This window comes from Mustela erminea, chromosome 5, assembly GCF_009829155.1.
Source record: "Mustela erminea isolate mMusErm1 chromosome 5, mMusErm1.Pri, whole genome shotgun sequence".
In the NCBI taxonomy this organism is placed as follows: Eukaryota; Metazoa; Chordata; class Mammalia; order Carnivora; family Mustelidae; genus Mustela; species Mustela erminea.
The window spans coordinates 56,637,945-56,661,042 of record NC_045618.1 but is presented as its reverse complement, the minus strand read 5'-3'; the positions used below and the strand labels follow the sequence as shown (position 1 = coordinate 56,661,042).

The following is a 23,098-nucleotide window of genomic DNA, read 5'->3' as shown; positions in this document are numbered from 1 at the left end:
TAGAAGTACAAATTGGTAATACTGCTTTGGAGAGTAATTTGGCAATATCTAATAGACTTGAAGATTATACACACACACACACACACATGCGCTCACACACATACATTGCAATAATACATACAATTATATGTATATATTTTCTTGTATCATGGTAATTTCACAGAAAACCATTTTTACTGTGGCATACAAAATACTTGTGGCAAAACAGAAATTAGAAACAACCCAGTGCCTAAATACCTATCTACTGGAAAATGTAGAATTAAATTCTGGTATATCCATATAAAGGAATAGAATACAGTAATAAAAATGAATGGACCAGAGCCACAGCAATCAATGTAAGTTAATCTCATTAACAATGTGAATTGAAAAAATCAAGTTAAAGATTATATCATTCACATAAAAATTTAATATATGTGAACAGTATTAAATAGTGTTTAGATACATACATTTGTAGTAAAATTATAAAAGCATAATTAGTAACTCACCAGCTTCAAAAGAGTACTTACCATTTAGAAGTGTAGGGGATGTAGATTAAGAGTAGATAGTTATACTGTGACATTCTATTGTGTTAGTAGTGTTTATTTCTTTAAAAAAATGTTGTAGAGAAAATATGGCACAATGTTAATGCTTATTAAATCTGGGTGGTGATTACATGGATGTTTCTTTCAAAGTATTTCATTTACTTACTCATTCTAAATATGGAATTGCTAAATTGTGATGAAAGTAGAGGAACTAGACAGAGTCAGTGATTGGTTCATCTAAATGTTCACCCATCTCCTTGAAATTTTAATTTTAGTGAATACACCATGAGAATAAGATTGCTGTGAAGGGAGGTGAGACAAAAAGTCTGTCCAGTGCTATTGGTCTGAGTTGTTTGCTTTGAGTTTCACCTAAAAATACTCAGTGGCAGAAGAGTTTTCGATCTTGGCCTGACTTCCCTTCTTCTCATATGTGATATAAGAAATAACATGTTACCAAAAAAAAGCATCCAACTAGAAGCAGAAAATTATTGATCAGTTTGTGTAATTAATAGCTAAATAATTTAAACCAATAAAAGATAAAAACAACTCATTTAAATGAGGCTAAGTCAATACACGCATTACGTATGTAAATATCTAAATATATTATGAATGTAATATCTAAAATGAATTCTTTCATTTCATAGCAGATTTGTAGTATGTGACTTTTTCTTCCTGGCAAGTTAGTTTTGGTATGTGGGAAGAGTTTATTGCCCATACTTGTCTGCCTATACCTTATCACCTACATCAACTCTACTATATAGTTGAACATCTTTATCTAAGAATATACACATGCTGTTGGCACAATAATGATTTTTCAGAGTTGTTTCTATCTTTGCTTAGAAAACATTATCATGCAAATGGTCATTGAAATGAAACATCATTTAATTTGATAATACAATTATTTGTGCCCATATATGTGTCCTTTTATGAAGTGAATTAATTATATATGCATAAGGGTCTACCACTCTTCTATTTTCTACTCTTATTCTCTAAGTTAGAATTTTAAAGTTTAAATAAAACAGGAATACATAAGAAAATTCTCACTATTGTCCATGAATAAAATAGTCATAATAATTAAAATACCAAGGACATAAATGTCCTATCTTTGAAATGATACCTGTTTTTCCATCCAAATTACAATTGCTCAAAAATGAATTAAAACAATGCATCTGGAAGTTGACACAGTGCAATGAAATGATTTAGCATGGAACTTATTTTTCAGGAGCAAGAAAATCCCCTATTCCAAGGGGAATAGAAAAGTAAATACTAGCCAAATACATTTTACTTTAGGATCAAAGCAATTTGAAATATACATATACTGGTTTCCTAAGCAAGGAGAGGCAAAGGGAAGAGGGAAATGTGTCTTCCAATCTAATAATTTTCTTAAAAAAAAAATTTAATCTTTCTTGGCAGGTTTAGATCCAGATAAACATCTTGGAAAAACCCTGGATCAAATGGAACCTTATCTCTTAGAGGTAAGAATTTATACTATTTCTCAAAATATAGGCATCTAAAGGAAGAAAAAAAAATAAGGCCATGATATGATGATTATAAAATTAATTTTATTTTGGAAAAATTCTGATAACTTTCATGATATAGTTTTGTGAAAAAAATTCAACTTCTAATGGATATGAAAATATCTGAAATTAGAAGTAAGCTATACCTAAAATGAAACTGTCCTGTCAGGTTTCTTTAATTAACATGGACATTGTATGCTATATAGGAAGTACTATACTCCTAAAGTAGCTGATAGTCTCTGTGATTAGATGCTTTTCAATCAGAAATGTGAGTAGAAACTTCCTTTAGAGATGATCTAATCTAACCTGTTCTCTTTTACCAATTAGGAAATTAACTTGCAGAGTAGCAAAAAAATTATTTTAAGGTTTCAAATAACAATCATTTGACACATGTCATTGTCAGATCCTTAATGTGTTCTAAGCTTTAAAGAAAGATTTAGTTATTTTTATTTTTTTCTATTAACTGTTATTATTTTATGAGCATTTGGGGCAAATGCTTTCACATGCCAGTGACAACTAAAGGAGTATAATGATGAGAGTATTTTATTTCACAATTATGACGGAAAAAATGAAAATTATCCTGCTTCTATGAAAAAGAACTGAACTCCTTTAGTAAATTATCATGTTCCCTTCCCCCTCTCTTAATTTATCAACATTGTCGGGGTGCCTGGGTGGCTCAGTGGATTAAAGCCTCTGCCTTCGGCTCAGGTCATGATCCCAGGGTCCTGGGATCGAGCCCCGCATCAGGCTCTCTGCTCAGTAGGGAGCCTGCTTCCTCCTCTCTCTCTGCCTGTCTCTCCTCCTATTTGTGATCTCTGTCAAATAAATAAAATCTTTAGGAAAAATTTATCAACATTGTCTCTAGACGTCTATTAATACAATTACTGTGATGTGCTGGCAGATACCTTCTTTACTTCATAAAGTACCTTCTTTACTAACCTTATAGTCTTTAGATTTTCTTTCAACTCTTTGTACTTGATTATTTTATGGTTTATCAATATGTACCAAATGCTTAGAAATTTCTAAAATGTTCATCTCTTTTTCACTAAATATCAGTAAGCATCTAATATATCCGAGACAAATAGTAAAAATAAAAATGAAATGAGCATATAATTGTGACAAGTTATATTTGATTTCTAGATAATTTAGTGTCACTTGTTTAAGTCAATCTAACAGACATGGTTGCTTTTTATGCTACTCTGACAGAACTTTTCTTTTTTTTTTTTTAAGATTTTATATTGGACAGAGAGAGATCACAAGTAGGCAGAGAGGCAGGCAGAGAGAGAGGAAGGGAAACAGGCTCCCCGCTAAGCAGAGAGCTAGATGTGGGGCTTGATCCCAGGACCCTGGAATCATGACCTGAGCAGAATGCAGAGGCTTTAACCCACTGAGCCACCCAGGTGCCCCTGACAGAACTTTTCTCACAGCAGTTTGTGCTATGGCCAACATTACATCTATGTTCATATCTATTCCCTATCATCAGATTAAATTTTGCTTCTGAAAAAAAAAATGTAGGTAAATAATGAAATTAAATTTATTGGGGTAAAAAAAAGAGAACTTCAGAAATGAGAGACTGGGGCTTTAGCAAAAGAGCTTTTTGTAAGCTACTCCATAAATTTAAAGTTATTAGTTCAGGTGTCCAGTATGTAGAGGTTCTTTCTAGAATAGGCGTATAAGGCCTGGGATTGCCATGATGTTGATTATGAGTTAATCTGGATATTATCATAGAATATTTAAACACGAAAATTGCAGAAATCATTTTATTCAATCTTCAGTATGGCCAGGCAATCTCCTATTTCTCTGGAAAAATTATCTACCCATTCTCTATAATAGCTATTTCATTCCTTCTCTACTCTCCTCTAAATTCAGTCCCCTTCACCATTCCCCTCAATTTTGAGTGGATGGTTTGTTTCTTCACAAAGAATATGGGAGCCATCACCCTGGAAATTCCTCTTCCTCTGAGCACCACCCGTGCTACCTTACTGGCACCCAGGCACATTGTTGCTCCTGTAACTGGGAGAAGAGCACTTCCTCCCACATATGGCTCCCCGCCTTCCTGTTCTCTGGATCCCATTAGCGGCAATCACTCACCCTCTCCAATAGCTTCCTCCTCTCTCTCTTTACTCTTTTTCACATCATATTGAAACATGCACCATCTCTCCCATTCTGAAAATTCCTTCCCTCCACTCTAGTATTCCTCTAGCTACTTCTCTTCTTCGCTTCAAAACCAAAGTATTATCCATGTTGATTTTCAGTGCTTCTTCATGTCTTAGATGCCTCGTGTACCTGGAGCCTGGCTTCTCCTTCCACCTCTAAATGGATACAGCTCTGACAAAGACCATGCATGATCTCCATTTTACCAAACCCAACCAACACTTCTTAGCCCTTATTTGTTCATTATAAACACTCCTCCTTAAAATGCTTCCATCAGCATCTGTGATGCCACATTCTCCTAGTTTTTTCTCTTTTGTTCTGGTCACTCTTAGTCTCTATAGCCAGTTCCTAACTGCCTAAGCTCCGTTTTCACTCTATCATCTTTTTCTGGATGATCACAGTCACTCACATGGCTTTAAAAGCTATCTATATTCTGATGACTCCCAAATATTTCTAGCCCAAATTTTCTAAATCTTTGTGCCTAAAGTCATGGCAAATTAAATCTCCATGAACTTCATTGTGGCCCTTTATATCCGTCACTTTTTGCCATTACTTTTGTCATCATCTTAGTTCAGTAATTGTCAGTTCAGGCCTAGAGTATTACTAACAACTCCAAATTCACCTCTACCTTCCATTTTATTTCCCAAAGACTTCATTTGGCCTACTACTTGAAGATATCTGTTTTAATATATTCTACTGTTGTTGTGTCACTCACTCACTTCAAGACTTTGAGTCCCCATTGCTTATTGGCTAAAATCCAAATTCTTTAGACTTCTCTTTCTGTTACTTACTCTGCCCAACCCATTGGTTTTGTCTTGTTTTCTCTCTCTCTCCAGAATATATTGTAAGTCCAGGCACTTCTCTCTGTCTCTCTTGCTACCACCACAAGATAATCATCTCTTGTCTGGAATACTTCATCAACCCCTCACTGGTCGGCTTACTTCCACCATTGCCCTGCTATGATCCATTATTCATACAGATGCCAGAGTAATTTTTTTTAAGTGTAAATCAGATCACATCGCTGCTTTGTTTAAAGTTTAAATAGTTTCTCATTGCAATTAGAATAACATCCAAATTCCTATGAGATCACAACTGATGAAACTGTTTATGATCAGCATCCTTATTTGCCACCAACTTCTATCTCACTCACTGAGCCAGAGCCACAGATGCCTCCTTATGACTGAAATACACTTTACTCACCCTTTTTCTCCTTAGGACTTTGTTCTGCCTCAAATGTTTTTTGCCTTCAGAGCATCACATGGTTAATGCTTTCTCATAATTTAAGTGACAGCTCAAACGATACCTTCTCAGGAAAGCTTTCCGTGACTATCCCAGCTAACACAAATCTCTACAAGTTATCTCTACAAATTGTCTATCTGCTTGCATGTATACTATCTGTCACCCTTTCACCCACCCCACCAGAATGGAAGCTCTAATAATCCTACCAAGATTTTGGCAAAGACATCTTTATCTTTAGTTCTTTCATTCGTGTGTTCATCTGTCCATCTATCCATTCTCTGCTCTCATCCTTAAGTTACTTCATATTTATTGAGGACCTGTTACATGACAAATGCTGTGGCAAGCACTAGGGCTACATGATGAATTAAACAAGATCCTTGTTCTAAAGGAGCTTAAAGTTTGCCTTAGTTGTTCTCAGATGGGAGGGTGAAGTTTATTTGGAACGTTGTTAAGAATGACCAGGAATCTAATCTTTAAACAAGCACTAGATAATTCTAACACAGTGATCAAATATATCATCTCCTAGTTCTTCAATACCAGTAACACATTTTAGGCACTTTATTTCTAGATTTCTCTGAAAGAATGTAAGCCTTCTTGAAACCGTTGTCATCCATTGGCTTCTACTACTTATTCTGAAAGCTTTCTATTTTCTTCACTTCCTTTCAGGGCTTACTGTATATATTACACCCCTTATAAGTTGTTGTTCCATCCATAGCCTTACCCCTGTTGTGATATTAAATACCTCCATGACTTCAGTTACCAGTTTTATTTGTATGACAATTAAGTGTGTTCCTCCACCACCTTTTTATCCTCCAGACATCTTCCTCTTAGATGTACTCAATCATTTCAACCTCAGCTGTGCAGAACTGAACATTTCTTTGCTGACATATCTATGCCATTTTTGTGTGTCCTGACAGTGGAGGGTTCCACCATTGTCTACTCAGTTGTTCGAGACCAATAAAAAGTGAATTGCAATAAATTATTTCATATATTCCATTATTCACAAATAAGGCCCCAGCTCCTTTTAATTCTGCCTTCTTAATATCTTACAATCTGTCCCATTTAATCCTCATTGTCACTGCATTAAGGTTTCCCCTAGGTTATTACAATCTTCTAGCTCAAGTCTATCTATCTCCTCCCTACTTTACCCCTTGTCAATCCAAAGGCCGGTCATCATCATACATGTGAGGGGCAAATCTGATCATGTTGTTGTTCCCCATTCCCTCAAAATAAAATTTTGCATTATTCCCCATTCCCTCAAATAAAATTTAAACTCCTTAACACCATCTACCCTTGAGGAAAAAGAGTCTTGTAAGATAGGCAGTCTCCTACATCCATCCTATTCTTCATGAGTTTAGAACTACTAATAGTTTCCCTAAACTGAGTACTTCCTTGTACCTCCATGTTCTACTCCCCGTCTCTGCAGACTTTTCTCTCCTTCACTCAACTAAATCCAATCTGTCTGAAAGTCTAAGCTTTAAACTCTAGCTTAAATAAGCCTCATTTGAGGTGCCTGGATGGCTCAGTTGGTTAAGCATCTGCATCATGCTCCCGAGCCTCCTTCTCCCTCTCCTTGTGCCTGCTGCTTCTCCTGCTTGTGCTCTCTCTCCCTCTCTGCCAAATAAATAAACAAAACCTTTATAAATAAATAAACTTCCTTGAGCTGACATTTTCTTCTTTGACTCCCAGTCTATAGCACTTCTCATGCTATCTGGTTTTTTCTAGTGGTTTATTATAACATTAAAGCATGTGATGTGTAAAAAATAAATTTAAACACTATCAAATAATCAAAAATCTTCCACTGACTACATGCCCCCCCATTTTCTTTTCCAGAATAACCACTCTTCTCTTTTGTGAGGTATCTCTTCAAAAACATTTTTTGCATATGTAAATATATATGCATGTGTTTATTCATTTTTACCAAAATTAGAACATATTGTACATCATTCTCCATCTTCCATATTAACACAAAAGGATTCAGATGGTTTGTTTTGGCGACTTCATATATGAATAATATATTGAGCCTCTTCTTTATTGATGGGCTTTATTCCTTACTGCTTTCTTTCATGTCTTTTGCTACTTCAAATAATGCTAGAGTGAACATTACTGTACATACATTTTAGGACATGTGTGAGTTTATCTGTAGGATAAAATCCTATAATGGAAATACTGGGTCAGAATGTCTGTATGTTTTTAACTGCAATAGACATTGAAGACATCCATTTTCAGTTATGGTGGAATAACTTAAATCAGACCAATTCTCCCAGTTAAAACAATTAGAATAGTTGCATGGAATTAAAACAAAAATAATTTTGGAAGGCATTAGGAAATTACAAAAAATGAGAAAATTTGAGGGGCCAGAATTCCAGTGAGAACAGAGCCTCTAAATCCCCTTAAGACTTTTCTAATTCAAAAAATGATACAGGGATACCAAGAAGTTAAGGAGAGAACTCCAGCTGAGAAGCTGAGTAGGGCTTTCAGCAGCTTCATAGCGCTAAGGAAATAAAACCTGGTTAACCCTCCAGGTATACTATGCAGCCATCAAAAGTAATGAAATCTTGCCGTTTGCGACAACATGGATGGAACTAGAGCGTATCATGCTTAGCGAAATAAGTCAAGCGGAGAAAGACAACTATCATATGATCTCCCTGATATGAGGAAGTGGTGATGCAACATGGGGGCTTAAGTGGGTAGGAGAAGAATAAATAAAACAAGGTGGGATTGGGAGGGAGACAAACCATAAGTGACTCTTAAAATCTCACAAAACAAACTGAGGGTTGCTGGGGGGAGGGGGGTTAGGAGAAGGGGGGTGGGGTTATGGACATTGGGGAGGGTATGTGCTGTGGTTAGTGCTGTGAAGTGTGTAAACCTGGCGATTCACAGACCTGTACCCCTGGGGATAAAAATATATGTTTATAAAAAATAAAAAAGTTAAATTAAAAAAAAAAAAAAACCCTCCAGGTATTCAGTCAACTCTTGAATGGGTTATACCGTAGGGCTTAGAGGCAAACCAGAAATAGTCCAGCCCTTGCAAATACTTATATCCAGCTTTGAATCATATCAACTCTAGACTGAATTGAAGTGATCTCATGCTCCTCGTATTGCCCATTTCTCTCTTTAAAAAGATAACATGATTCAGAGCCTCAGATTATCTCTAAAACATTTTACACAGAATTCAGCAGACAATCAGATATGGTCAGCATATGAGGAGATCCAATGAGATAACTGAAAACAAGAGAAAACACATACACTAGAAACGGTTTCAGAGGATGCATATGATCAAATTTTCAGATGACTGTGGCATTGGGTGGGAAGATGAACTATTTTAGGGGCAATTTGGAATCTATGTAAGTCAATCAAATAGAATTCTAGGACTTAAAATACAAAACCTGAAATTAAGAACACAGTACATGAGTTTACCAGTAGATTTGATAGAGTTGTATAGATAATTAAAGACCCAGAAACTAGGGTGATATAAACCATCCAGGCTGAAGCACAAAGAAAACAGGATAGAAAGTAAAGAGAAAACTATGAGATGTAAGGGAGAGAAGTTTGTCATACCTGTAACTGGGGTTGCAGGAGTAAAGGAGAGAGAGGAAAGAACAGAAGCAATGTTTGAAGAGATTTTACTATAGGATTTAGCTGTGGTTATTTTTGCTGATTTTGACAAGTAGCTTCTCAGAATGGTAAAAATTGCTCAAAAGGGAAAGATTGAATATTAATGGCTAATTGCATACTTTGAACAGGAATTATTTTTCCTGATAGTTATAGAAAATTATGCAAAACAATTTAGAGTGCCTTTTTTCTTTGGCTTCTATTCTGCATAGTCTAATCTGTGTGTGTGTGAGCTTTCTATCAAGTGAATGCCTAATCAATTTTTACACCAATTTGTTGCCAATTTGTTTCTCACTACATGTATAACAGTTTTCTGACACAACCCAGATTTTAACCCAGGTTTTTTGCTTTCTCTTTTTCCTTTCATTTTTACATATGCTCATAAAGGAGACTCAATCAATTGCCTGATATATTCAGAGTGCAATGATTCTAATATAAAAGCAAATGAGTCATTTGTCAAACTTTCATCTTCTTTCAGCATTTAGAGGGAATGGCTGTTTTTTATTTTTTAAACTTATTTTCTAGGGCTCTGTCTTCTCCATCATTGCCTAAGATATATCAGGGTTTAAGGACTATATAAGTCCTTATCTTTTTTTTTTTTTCAAGATTTATTTATTTATTTGACAAACAGAGATCACAAGTAGGCAGAGAGGCAGGCAGAGAGAGAGAGGAGGAAGCAGGCTCCCTGCTGAGCAGAGAGCCCTGATGCGATGCGGGGCTTGATCCCAGGACCCTGGGATCATGACCTGAGCAGAAGGCACGCTTTAACCCACTGAGCCACCCAAGTGCCCAAGTCCTTATCTTTATGAAAAATGTCATTAACCTCATTAAATGAGATAAAAAATCAACTACATATTTATTTTTTGACTTGTTGACACAACTCTCCTGAATAGTCAAGAAATTCAAAAGGAGAGAACCTTCGAACTTGTAGGGGTGGGACAAGAAGGGCTAAAGTAGAAGAACCCATTTTGTTCACCTGCCTCAGGTATCCTGAACCACCTGTTAGGTGCCCCTTGTGTAATGTGGGTGGACATCACTTGCAAAATGTAATGTTATTTTAGCTAATACATTAATCCTTTAATATATTATTGTATCCAAGAGTTAATATTTTTTAGTTAGGGAATTTATGTGTATTACAGTGATTTCCCTTGAAGAAATTAATATTATTTGTGAGAATGACAGACAGGTTGGTAGCAGAGGTGGTGGAGAAAAGATACCTTTGGACAAGTGTCCTTTTCATAGTTTATTTAGATCACATGAAGTAAGAGGCAGCATAGGACAGCAATCAGCAAGTTAACTCTGTACCCAGGAGGCTAGGTGTGGACCCCAATGCTACTGCTTACCTCAATGTTGGTCTAGTTAGTTTCCCACATAATACAATGAAAGTAATAACAGTAGGTGCTTAGCTTACCATCTGGCACATTCTAAGTGCTCAATAAGTGTTAGCAATGTTTAATACTATGAATAATATTTGCTATTACTGAAGAATAATTCTGCAATTCTTCCACCATACAAAATACAAAACAAAACAAAACTGGGTAGACACTATAACTGGAGATTGTTAACTGACATATCAACGTGTAGGTAACAGTCCTAACAGAAAAGTGGTAAAATCTATGGAGAACCACTATGTAGAAAAGAATATCGCAAGACAAAATACAGATGCGAGGAGATGCTTAAATTCCATAAGGGGACATTAGTGAAAATAGTCGTTACAGGGTTACTTTTGATGGTGTTGGGGTTATTGTAGGCAACATGAATGTCCATTTCTGGAAGAGCAGATGGTTAAAATGTGGTGAGTACGTGTTATGAGATACAAGTCTGCAGTTAGAAAAATACATTCATTGTGCACATAGCAGCAAAGTGTTGAATGCATAAAAGTAACATTGAAAGGAATTAAAAATACAGGCACACAAAATAATAATATATTTGCAAAGACATAGACAAAAGTTACACATTAAATACTTTTAAGTGTTGGCCTGTGATAAGGGAAAAAAGGGGGATAAAGCATACAAATAAATTGTAATTAGAAAAAAACAACATAAGGTACCTACATATTGCTGAAAATTTGAGATATAATAAAGTTATAGAGAAGTATAAAAAGCATAGTTTTTCTGTCCTGTAACGCACATGGCTAACATGTTGGTGTACTCTGTAATGGTTTATTTCCTAAGAGTTTTTCACATAAGTTCACATAGTTAAATAGTTGTACATATTTTATTTACATAATTAGGTTTGACTGTACATACAGTTTGTGTCCTTTGTTCTCCTAGCATTATGTTGTATTTATTTTCCCACGTAACTGAATATACTAAGAAAATGCATTAATTAATGGTTATATGGATTCCATCATATTTGCATCCCACATATGAATGTATTTTGACAGATTCAATGAATTGCCTCTTATTAGAAATATTTGTTATTTCTAAATTATTATAAACAATGTTACATACTTTAAAATTTTTATAAACAATGTTATAATTATGATCTTTCCTAATAAATCTTCCTATACATTTCTGATTATTACTTGCTTCATATGAATTCCTAAGAATATTATTCCTGGGTCAAAAAATACTTGGAAAAAAAAAAATACTTGAAGGATTGTACATTTATTACTCTAAATTAACTATGGAATAATGATAGTTATTCCTTCTTAAACTTCTGCAGTTTCCAAAATTATCATCTGATAAGTGAACAAATGGAGTCTAAAATTATTTTATCCTTTGTCAGTTTTCCCCCCAGGACTATTTATTTTCTCGTTGTTCAAAAAAGTAGACGAATTTTAATATATGAGTTGCATCAAATTATAAAGGTTTAGAACTGTTCCTTAAATGTTCTTAAAAGTATTCTTATTTTTTGTTATTTTACAATGTTTGTTAAAGTTTGTACTCTCAAATAGGTATTGAACAAATATGTGCTTTGTCTACTTTTATGTATTTAGTAAGTGCTTTTTAGTGTATTTGGTAAGTATGTAGTGTATTTAGTGTATTTAGTAAGTGCTTACTAAGCAGCATACTGTGTGCTAAGTGCTTTTTATGACTTACTTTATTTGATCAACTAACTTATGAGGTTGTGACCATTGATATTTACATTTTACAGATGAGGGATCATTCAGAGAGTGAGTTACTTTTTCCACAGTCACACAGCTGGGAAGTAGCAAATGTTGAATATGTGCTTAAATCTATCTGATTTCAGAACCTATTCTCTTTTGTATTCTTAAAGTCATTTTGAGGATTAAAAGAATTATATCATTTTCTTAATTTTAAGGCATGAAATAAATGGTCTTTAGTTAGTAGTGATACTGTTGGTTTTACCAGCAGCAGAGTAGCATAAAGGTGATGGTTGAAGCCACAGAGTGCATAGGCTATACCCAAGGGAATAAATTGATTAAGAATATATTACAGATATTCATGAGGGATATTTATAATTTAGGAGCAGCAGGAAGGTGTCAGAATAGCTTAACAGTAGCTTAGAAACATACATAGTATATATATCATAGTATCATGCCACATAAAATTTGAAAAGGGTAAGGTCATTGGATTCTCCCAGTGAACTACTATTCATACTGAGTTACCAAGAAACACAACCATCATCCATCCAGTTTCTCAATGCAGAAAGCTGGCAGTTTTCCTTAATTCTTTTTGAACTTTCCTCACTCCTCCATTCAGTTAATCACTTATTCAGCCTCCTAACAATATCTCTCAAAATATCTGCCCTCTCCTCTCTGTCCTCACTGCTGTTTCACCAGTTCAGGAAATCTTCACCTCCTGCCTAGATTACTCCAGCAACTTCTCAGTTCTTTGTGCTTCTTGATTTACTCCCCCCCAGCCCATTCCCCACTGTGCAACCAGACTGTTTCTAAAAGATAAATGCGAGCAGTTCAGCTTTCTGCTTAAAACTTATCATGGGTTCTCACTGACCTTAGGATAATGACTTAGCATAACTTATGAAGCCCCATAAGATCTGTTCTCTTTCTAGTCTTTCTCATCTCACTGTTATTTATCTAGTTGTAATCTAGCTGTTCCATACTTACTTTAGTTTCTAGTACCCATCATGTGCTCTGGGACTTAACATATGTCATTCCCTCTGGAACAGTCTTTCCTTCTCTCTTGTCTTCTCTCTTTCCCTCAGCCTCTCCCTCTCCCTTTTAGCCTTTTCTGGTTAACTCATTCTTCAGATAGCAGCTTAGGTTTTACTTTGAGAAGCCTTTTGGTTCCTTCTGGTTAGCTACTGTACTTCACAATCCCTCAGCATCTCATGCATCCACCAAAGCAATCACTACCCATTATTGTAATTTCTTGTTTAACTTTCTGTCTCTACCTTCAGACAATAAGTGGCTCTGTGCAGAATTTTTTATATCTGCTCTCATCATTATCCCCAGCATCTGAAACAATACCAAACCTATAATAGATACTTGATAAATACTTCTTGAATAAGTGCTATGAATGATTATATGCAGCATGAAATTGTTTTGTATGTTAAGCATATCATTTATAAAATGAAATTTTAGCAGTTATTATAAACCTCAGGGTTTTCTATAGGTGGCGAGAGGGATGAAGTGTGGTTTGATTTGACTTTTTTTTTTAATTCTAATTTTTAAATGATTAACATATATGAGGCAGGTTTAAAAGAAGAAAAAATCTAGATTTAATAAGAAACTCTCACAACTGGGTTTATTATAGTCTTTTAAAGGGATAAAAATTAAGTGGAAACCAGATGCCCTTAACATTTTCAACTCAATAAACAGTAGCATTCAAATGGAATTATTATGAGTATGAATATTCATCTATATAAAAAAGTATGTCAGAGAAAATAGAATCATATAAGTAATTTCCTTTTCATTTACTAGAAATTCAGAATTTTTAAATGTTCAGACTCCAAGGCATTCTTATAATCCATGAAATGACCCAAGTCAGCCACATCTGTTCAAAATGCTTTTTAAAATGCTCGTCTTAACATAAGTTAGATGGCAAACCAGTGTTAACTTTCCCTGTAAGCTTTATCTAAAAGAGAACACAGCACAATTTAGATATATGTGAAGCAATGAACATGCTTTTATGCAATGAAAATTACATTGTATAATTAATAAAAAATGATCTTCTTTTATTAATAATCCAACTGGTTAGAAAACAGCAACGTATTTCTTTTCAACTGATTAAGATCCTTTAGAACTTTTATTTTATCTGTTGTATTAGCTTTATATCTTTGTATTCATACAAAGGTTGGGACCAAATTGTGAGTGTCAGACAAAATAGTATGTGTGTTCATCTTACCCAGTGGTCAGCTGGTCCAAATCTTTTTCTATATAACATTCTCCAAATCGCTAAAAGTGGGGGTTGAGGGGAATGGGACATCACTGATTCAGTGGCTAATGAGATAAGGAAAAAATTGACTATCACATGTGAATTTTATTTACTCTTTCAGATTTCCAACACCAGAGGATAAAAATGCAATTTCTAAGGGTAGAGAAAAAGAAGTCAGTAACTTTCCCTGCCCTTTTGCTTGGTAAATTTTGATTAGGAGTGGCTTTATTTCTGGTTCAGATTAGATCTATCAGTTTATGTCTATCCGGCCCTTTTCTGGAAGCATGCATGGGTATCTGGACCATAAGGAGGGCACCCCATTGGTCACTAAATACTGTGAGCTACATGCCACAAGAAAGAAGCTAGGAGAGTGTCTAAGGGATTTAGAAAGTGGTTTCATAAGGAAAAGTCACACATGAAGAATTTCAAGTTCAGGAGGTATATAGTGACACAATGTAGAAATACATTATAAGGCAGCACAGGATAGTCACACAGATAGTAGTAACAAGGGCAATTCCTTTTAAGTTGAAGAGAAGGAAACTAAATGTTGGGATTTGTCACTTTTTATTTCATTTTATAAGATTTAGTATCAAAAGATCTTTCTGAATTTTTATCTATTGTATTGGCGTTTTCTCTTTATATCCATGCAAAGGATGGGGTCAGATGGCTGAAATGTCAGTCAGTCTACAGAGTTTGATTTTATTGAATAGGTAATAGTCACCAAAAAGTTTTAAGCAGATGAGTGCCATGGTCATTTATTGTTAAGGAAAGTTAGTGATGATAATATGTAGGATAGATTGGGAGCTATGAAAACTAAGCAGGAAGACAAGAGATAACAAGTGTGAAGTGATCATGAAAGATGTTAGAAGACATTTGTTCACTTTATCCATTTTATTTACTGCCATGCCCCTAGTATATATATTCTATATACTAGGGGCACTAGTAAGTACTGGGTAAAGATTTTTTGATTCAGTAAATGAATTAATGAATTTTTTTTAAAAATATAGGCTCTGTGGCAGAAGGAATGACAGAAGGAAAGGAAGGAGTTAAGTCCTTCAGTATTTCAAGCATTCAGGTTGATTGAACCATTACAGAAATAGAGAAATGAGGAGGGAGAAATAGTTATGAGAAGAAAATCAAGAACTTTGTTTTATTCATTTTAAATTTTAGACAAGGCTCAGAAGTAAAACACTCAGTAAGAATTTTGAGTGGGGACTAATAGATAGAAGAGAGGTTGGTGGCTAGGGTTTTTGCTTTGAGAACCATATGCACAGAAGTAAGACATATAGTAGTGATCATAATCCTCAAAGAAGAGAGTACATAGATAAAAGAACAGAAAGCCCAAGGGAAGGGCAAATCTAATAGAGAAAAAATGCCACGTGTTAAGTGTTTTCCTGTGCACTAGGGACTGAGTTAAAGGCTTTGCATGTATCATTTATCTGTTTGAACAGTCACAACATGCCCAAAACGGTAGGTATTACCTAGGAAAATGGAAATCCAGAGAAGTTAAGTAATTCATTCCAGGTCCTTTGCGTATTAAGTGTCAGAGTCAGGGTATGAACCTAGATCTATCTATCTCTGGTTTCCATCTTTGCTGAAACTACTCTCTGTTCATGAATTTCATCTATCTTTTTCACTAAATCCTTTAATATTTTTATATATAATTATATATAATTTATATATTATTCACAATATAAATATATAATATATAAATAGCATAATATATATATAAATTATATATTAAATATAGAAATATATAGATATGGAGATAAAATGATGTATGAATATATAAATTAAAATATATATGCATTTATAATATAAATATAAAATATGAATTATATATTTATAATATTTTAATATTTACAGTAGTTACATTATAGTCTTTGCCTACTGAGTTCAGTATTTGATTAATGTTAGATCTGTTTCTATTTTTCTGTTTTTCTTTTGATTATAAGTCACAGTTTTCACTTTTTGACGTCTGATTTTAAAATGTATTTTGTGGTAGATACTCAATAAAAAAGAACAGGAGAGACTAAAGTAATTAATATTTACCCCCCAAAAGCCACATCCCTTCCTCTGTCTGACAGATAGTCTAGGGTGTTTATTCTGTTAATTCCCAGTTGAGCTGGGTCTGACCTGAGTTGCATTTTGTTTCAGTTTACCACTTGTTTCAAATGCTTTCATTTATCAGGGCTTGCGATCTATGCTTAGGTGAGTCTAGATATCTCTGTCTCTGTCTCTCACTCTTTTTCCTCCCATCCCCTCTTCTTCCTCTCCTCCCCTTCCCTCTCTCCTTTCTTTCCTCCCTCCCTCTCCCCCTGCTTTACTGTCCTGCCACAGGTGCTTTGTGCCTCTTCACAGGCTTATTGCTCTAAGCCTCTCCTTGCCTTCCTCCTGACCTTCCAAGCCTTGGAAAAAAATCTTAGTCTTCCTCCCTGTCTCCAACCTTTGGCACAGTAAAAGGCGAAAGATTTATACGATCTGAAGAGAAACCAGAGCATCCAACCTTTGGCACAGTGAAAGCTCACATGTCAGTGCACCTGGTTAAGGTCAGTGCACCTGGTTAAGGCCTTTAGGAAAGAATTGGCAAGCTATGGGAAAGAACTGGTAGGCTATACAGACTCCCCAGGTCTCCTCAGGACTCTAAGAAGGCATCACAAATGTCCACAGATGGTCCTGTATTCAGCTTCTTTCTACACTCACTGATAGAAATCCCTCGTCTGTGGAAGTATGCTGTTTGCCCATTGAGAAGGTGGCTGTTGATGTTTACTCACCTAGAAAAGGCTCACCTTGATCTGGAATTTAGTCCATCCAGACTTCTTTGCATTCTCAGCTCTCCCTATGTAAAACAAAAAAGCATGATTTTGTAACTTGTTTAGCATATTTTTGCTGTTATGGTGAGAATAACTATCTACTTCTGCTTTTTACATACTAACTGAAACTGTTCAATATATTTTAATCATTAATGAATATTAGACCTCAGTAAAGAAATAGACAATGTGAAAAATACTTGTTTTTTACTTTTCAATATAGTTTGCTGTTTTATGTACTTAAATTATGAAAAGAATCATGACAATTCAGTGAGAAACTAAACTTTAGAAAAACTGTTACCTATTTAGCGTTTTCAATGACAATAAGACTGATGGAGAAATTTATCAAAGGGAATTGTAAAACTGTATTGGTAATGATTGTTAGCATCTAATAATGGCAATTTTGAGTTGAAGCAAAACACAGACCTGAGACAGATTAGAAATAAAGTTGCAACTTTCTGTGAACAGTGTATTAGGAACACACACTTAACAGGCTTTATGAAACTAAATGGAATATTTTGTACCCAAAACATGTTTCTGGAATGTGCACGTCTAGATTCTCCCACTTCCTAAACTGACCCTTTCTATAACAGGCATACATCATGCTTTTGTGCTGCAAGGATGTCAATTTCTAAGAGAATACTAGGTCTTAGCAGAAGATTCAGTACAGAAAGTGGTTGACTAGCATGGGTTTTGCTTCTTCAGAAGCTTTTTGCAGAACATCAAAGGGTCTTGAAGTTGGCCAAAAGTAAGCCAATAAAGAAGGATTTTTCTCTGAGGACTTAGGTCTGTTAGAACTTGAAGCTAGTAGAGTTTAGAGTGGCTGCAAAAGACATCCTAAGGACTCATAGACTACTTCTTGGTTCATCAGCTATAGAAACCACTGAGCTCTTTATTCAGATTTCTTGACCTAGAATCTGTATTCATGCTAATGAATCAGTAAATGAAAGGGAGGAGAGATTGTGTGTGTCATTTATAGAAGCAACATCACTGTTTCATTATTGTGTGGTGTTGAAATACAAGGTGTATATATTTGATAAGCTTTAAAAGACCATGGGTGTTGTCTTGTTTACTTTCAGATCTTCCTCATCCCACACAAACTTTCTAATAATCATTGTTCAATAAATACTGGTTGAAGAAGTGATATGAATTAATATTATGGAAATATTTTGTGTGAACTGAAAATATCACTGGATACATACAAATTTTAGATTTCCAAGTACTGACAGTCTTTTTTTTTAATTTTTAAATTAACATATAATGTATTATTAGCCCCAGGGGTACAGGTCTGTGAATCGTCAGGCTTACACACTTCCCAGCACTCACCATAGCACATACATTACCCAATGTCCATAACCCAACCACCCTTTCCCTACCCTGCCTCCCCCCAGCAACCCTCAGTTTCTTTTATGAGATTAAGAGTTTCATGGTTTGTCTCCTTCCTGATCCCATCTTATTTCATTTTTTCCTTCCCTACCCTCCAAATTCCCCACTTTGCCTCTCAACTTCCTCATATCAGGGAGATCATATGATAATTGTTTTTCTCTGACAGACTTATTTCGCTCAGCATAATACCCTCTAGTCCAACCCACATTGTTGCAAATGGCAATATTTCATTTTTGATGACTGCATAGTATTCCATTGTATGTATATGCCATATCTTCTTTATCCATTCGTCTGTTGATGGACATCTAGGTTCTTTTCATAGTTTGGCTATTATGGACATTGCTGCTATAAACATTTGGGTGCACGTGCCCGTTCGGATCACTACATTTGTATCTTTAGGGTAAATACCCAGTAGTGCGATTGCTGGATCATAGGGTAGTTCTATTTTCAACTTTTTGAGGAATCTCCATGCTGTTTTCCAGAGTGGCTGCACCAGCCTGCATTCCCACCAACAGTGTAGGAGTGTTCTCCTTTCTCCGCATCCTCAATAGCATCTGCCATTTCCTGACTTGTTAATTTTAGCCGCTCTAACTGGCATGAGGTGGTATCTCACTGTGGTTTTGATTTGTATTTCCCTGATGTCGAGTGATTTGGAGCACTTTTCCATGTGTCTGTTGGCCATCTGGATGTCCTCTTTGCAGAAATGTCTGTTCCTGTCCTCTGCCCATTTCTTGATTGGATTATTTGTTCTTTAGGTGTTGAGTTTGGTAAGTTCTTTACAGATTTTGGATACTAGCCCTTTATCTGATATGTTGTTTACAAATATCTTCTCCCATTCTGTCAGTTGTCTTTTGGTTTTGTTAACTATTTCCTTTGCTGTGCAAAAGCCTTTGATCTTGATGAAATCCCGATAGTTCCTTTTTGCCCTTGCTTCCCTTGACGATGTTCCTAGGAAGAAGTTGCTGCGGCTGAGATCGAAGAGATTGCTGCCTGTGTTCTTCTCAAAGATTTTGATGGATTCCTTTCTCACATTGAGTTCCTTCATCCATTTTGAGTCTATTTTCTTGTGTGGTGTAAGAAACAGTCCAGTTTCATTTTTCTGCATGTGGCTGTCCAATTTTACCTACACCATTTGTTGAAGAGGCTGTCTTTATTCCATTGGACATTCTTTCCTGCTTTGTCAAAGATTAGTTGACCATAGAGTTGAGGGTCTATTTCTGGGTACTCGGTTCTATTCCATTGATCTATGTGTCTGTTTTTATGCCAGTATCATACTGTCTTGATGATGACAGCTTTGTAATAGAACTTGAAGTCTGGAATTGTGATGCCACCAATTTGGCTTTCTTTTTCAACATTCCAGTGGCTATTCGAGGTCTTTTCTGGTTCCATATAAATTCTAGGATTATTTGTTCCATTTCTTTGAAAAAAATGGATGGTATTTTGGTAAGGATTGCATTAAGTGTGTAGATTGCTTTAGGTAGCATAGACATTTTCACAATATTTGTTCTTCCAATCCATGAGCATGGAACATTTTTCCATTTCTTTGTGTCTTCCTCAATTTCTTTCATGAGTACTTTATCGTTTTCTGAATACAGATTCTTTGCCTCATTGGTCAGGTTTATTCCTAGGTATCTTATGGTTTGGGGTGCAATTGTAAATGGGATTGACTCCTTAATTTCTCTTTCTTCTCTCTTGTTCTTGGTGTATAGAAATGCAACCGATTTCTGCACATTGATTTTTATATCCTGACACTTTACTGAATTCCTTGTACAATTTCTAGCAGATTTGGAGTGGAGTCTTTTAGGTTTTCCACATAAGGTATCATATCATCTGCAAAGAGTGATAGTTTGACTTCTTCTTTGTCAATTTGGATGCCTTTAATTTCTTTTTGTTGTCTGATTGCTGAGGCTAGGACTTCAGTACTATGTTGAATAGCAGTGGTGATAATGGACATCCCTGCCATGTTCCTGACCTTAGCAGAAGAGCTCTGAGTTTTTCTCCATTGAGAATGATATTTGTGGTGGGTTTTTCATAGATGGCTTTGATGATATTGAGGTATGTACCCTCTATCCCTACACTTTGAAGAGTTTTGATCAAGAAAGGATGCTGTACTTTGTCAAATGCTTTTTCAGCATCTATTCAGAGTATCATATGATTCTTGTTCTTTCTTTTATTAATGTATTGTATCACATTGATTGATTTGCGGATGCTGAACCAACCTTGCAGTCCTGGAATAAATCCCACTTGGTCATGGTGAGTAATCCTTTAAATATACTGTTGGATCCTATTGGCCAGTATTTTGGTGAGAATTTTCACATCTGTGTTCATCAAGGATATTGGTCTGTAATTATCTTTTTTGATGGGGTCTTTATCTGGTTTTGGGATCAAAGTAATGCTGGCCTCATAAAATGAGTTTGGAAGTTTTCCTTCCATTTCTATTTTTTTGAATAGTTTTAGGAGAATCAGAATCACTTCTTCTTTAAATGTTTGGTAGAATTCCCCTGGGAAGCCATCTGGCCCTAAGCTCTTGTTTGTTGGGAGTTTTTTGATGACTGCTTAAATCTCCTTACTGGATAGGGGTCTGTTCAGGTTTTCTGTTTCATTCTGGTTCAGTTGTGGTATTTTATATGTCTCTGGGAATGCATCCATTTCTTCGAGATTGTCAATATGCTAGCATATAGTTGCTCATAATATGTTCTTATAATACAAGATAGTTTGTATTTCTTGGTGTTAGTTGTGATCTCTCCCCTTTCATTCATGATTTTATTAATTTGGGTCCTTCCTCTTTCCTTTTTTAAGTCTGGCCAGGGGGTTATCAATCTTATTAGTTCTTTCAAAGAACCAACTCCTAGTTTCATTGATTTGTTCTATTGTTTTTTGTTCTTTGTGGGTTGGGTTTTTTGTTTTTTGTTTTGGTTTGGTTTGGTTTTTGTTTGTATTTCATTGATTTCTGCTCTGATCTTTATGATTTCTCCTGTTGGATTTAGGCTTTCTTTGTTGTTCTTTCTCCAGCTCCTTTAGGTGTAGTGTTATGTTGTGTGTTTGAGACCTTTCTTGTTTCTTGAGAAAGGCTTGTATCGCTATATATTTTCCTCTCAGGACTGCCTTTGCTCTGTCCCACAGATTTTGAACAGTTGTGTTTTCATTATCATTTGTTTCCATGAATTTTTCCAAGTCTTCTTTAATTTCCTGGTTAATTCTTTAGTAGGATGCTCTTTAGCCTTCATGTATTTGGGTTCTTTCCAAATTTCCTCTTGTGATTGAGTTCTAGCTTCAGAGCATTGTGGTCTCAGAATATGCAGGGAATGTTCCCAGTCTTCTGATTTGTGCCCCAGGATGTGATCTATTCTGGAGAATGTTCCATGTGCACTAGAGAAGAATGTGAATTCTGTTGCTTTGGGATGGAATGTTCTGAATGTATCTGTGATATCCATCTGGTGCAGTGTGTCATTTAAGGCCTTTATTTCCTTGTTGATCTTTTGCTTGGATGATCTGTCCATTTCAGTGAGGGGAGTGTTAAAGTCCCCTACTATTATTGTATTATTGTTGATGTGTTTCTTTGATTTTGTTATTAATTGGATTATATAGTTGGCTTCTCCCATGTTAGGAGCATAGATATTTAAAATTGTCAGATCTTCTTGTTGGACAGACCCTTTGAGTATGATATAGTGTTCTTCCTCATCTCTTATTATAGTCTTTGGCTTAAAATCTATTTGATGTAATATAAGGATTGCCATCCCAGCTTTCTCTTGATGTCCGTTAGCATGATAAATTGTTTTCCACCCCCTCTCTTTAAATCTGGAGGTGTCTTTGGGTCTAAAATGAGTTTATTGTAGACAGCATATTGATGGGTTTTATATTTTTATCTATTCTGACACCGTTTGTCTTTTGACTGGGGCATTTAGCCCATTTATATTCAAGGTAACCATTAGAGATATGAATTTAATGCCATTGTATTGCCTGTAAGGTGACTGTTACAGTATATTGTCTCTGATCCTTTCTGGTCTACTTCTTTTAGGCTCTCTCTTTGCTTAAAGGACCCCTTTCAATATTACCTGTAGAGCTGGTTTAGTGTTTACAAACTCTTTTACTTTTTGTTTGTCCTGGAAGCTTTTTATCTCTCCTTCTATTTTCAATGATAACCTAGCTGGATATAGTATTCTTGGCTGCATGTTTTTCTCATTTAGTCCTCTGAATATATCATGCTAGTTCGTTCTGGCCTGCCAGGTCTCTGTGGATAAGTCTTCTGCCAATCTAATATTTTCACCAGTGTATGTTACAGACTTCTTGTCCTGGGCTGCTTTCATGATTTTCTCTCTGTCACTAAGACTTGTAAATTTTACTATTAGGTGACGGGGTATGGACCTATTCTTACTGATTTTGAGGGGGGTTCTCTGTGCCTCCTGGATTTTGATGCTTGTTCCCTTTGCCATCTTAGGGAAATTCTCTACAGTAATTCTCCCCAATATACCTTCTGCTCCCCTCTCTCTTTCTTCTTCTTCTGGAATCCCAATTATTCTAATATTGTTTCATCTTATGGTATCACTTATCTC

General features: G+C 35.5%; 1 protein-coding gene across 1 annotated transcript in view; it reads left to right on the top strand.

Moving 5' to 3' along the window:
• DPH6 (diphthamine biosynthesis 6) overlaps positions 1 to 23,098 on the top strand; it is a 175,702-nt gene that overhangs the window by 139,255 nt on the left and 13,349 nt on the right. The window contains exon 6 of the mRNA XM_032343220.1: positions 1,935 to 1,996. Within this exon, the coding sequence (XP_032199111.1) occupies positions 1,935 to 1,996 (62 nt within the window). The remainder of the gene's footprint in view (positions 1 to 1,934; positions 1,997 to 23,098) is intronic.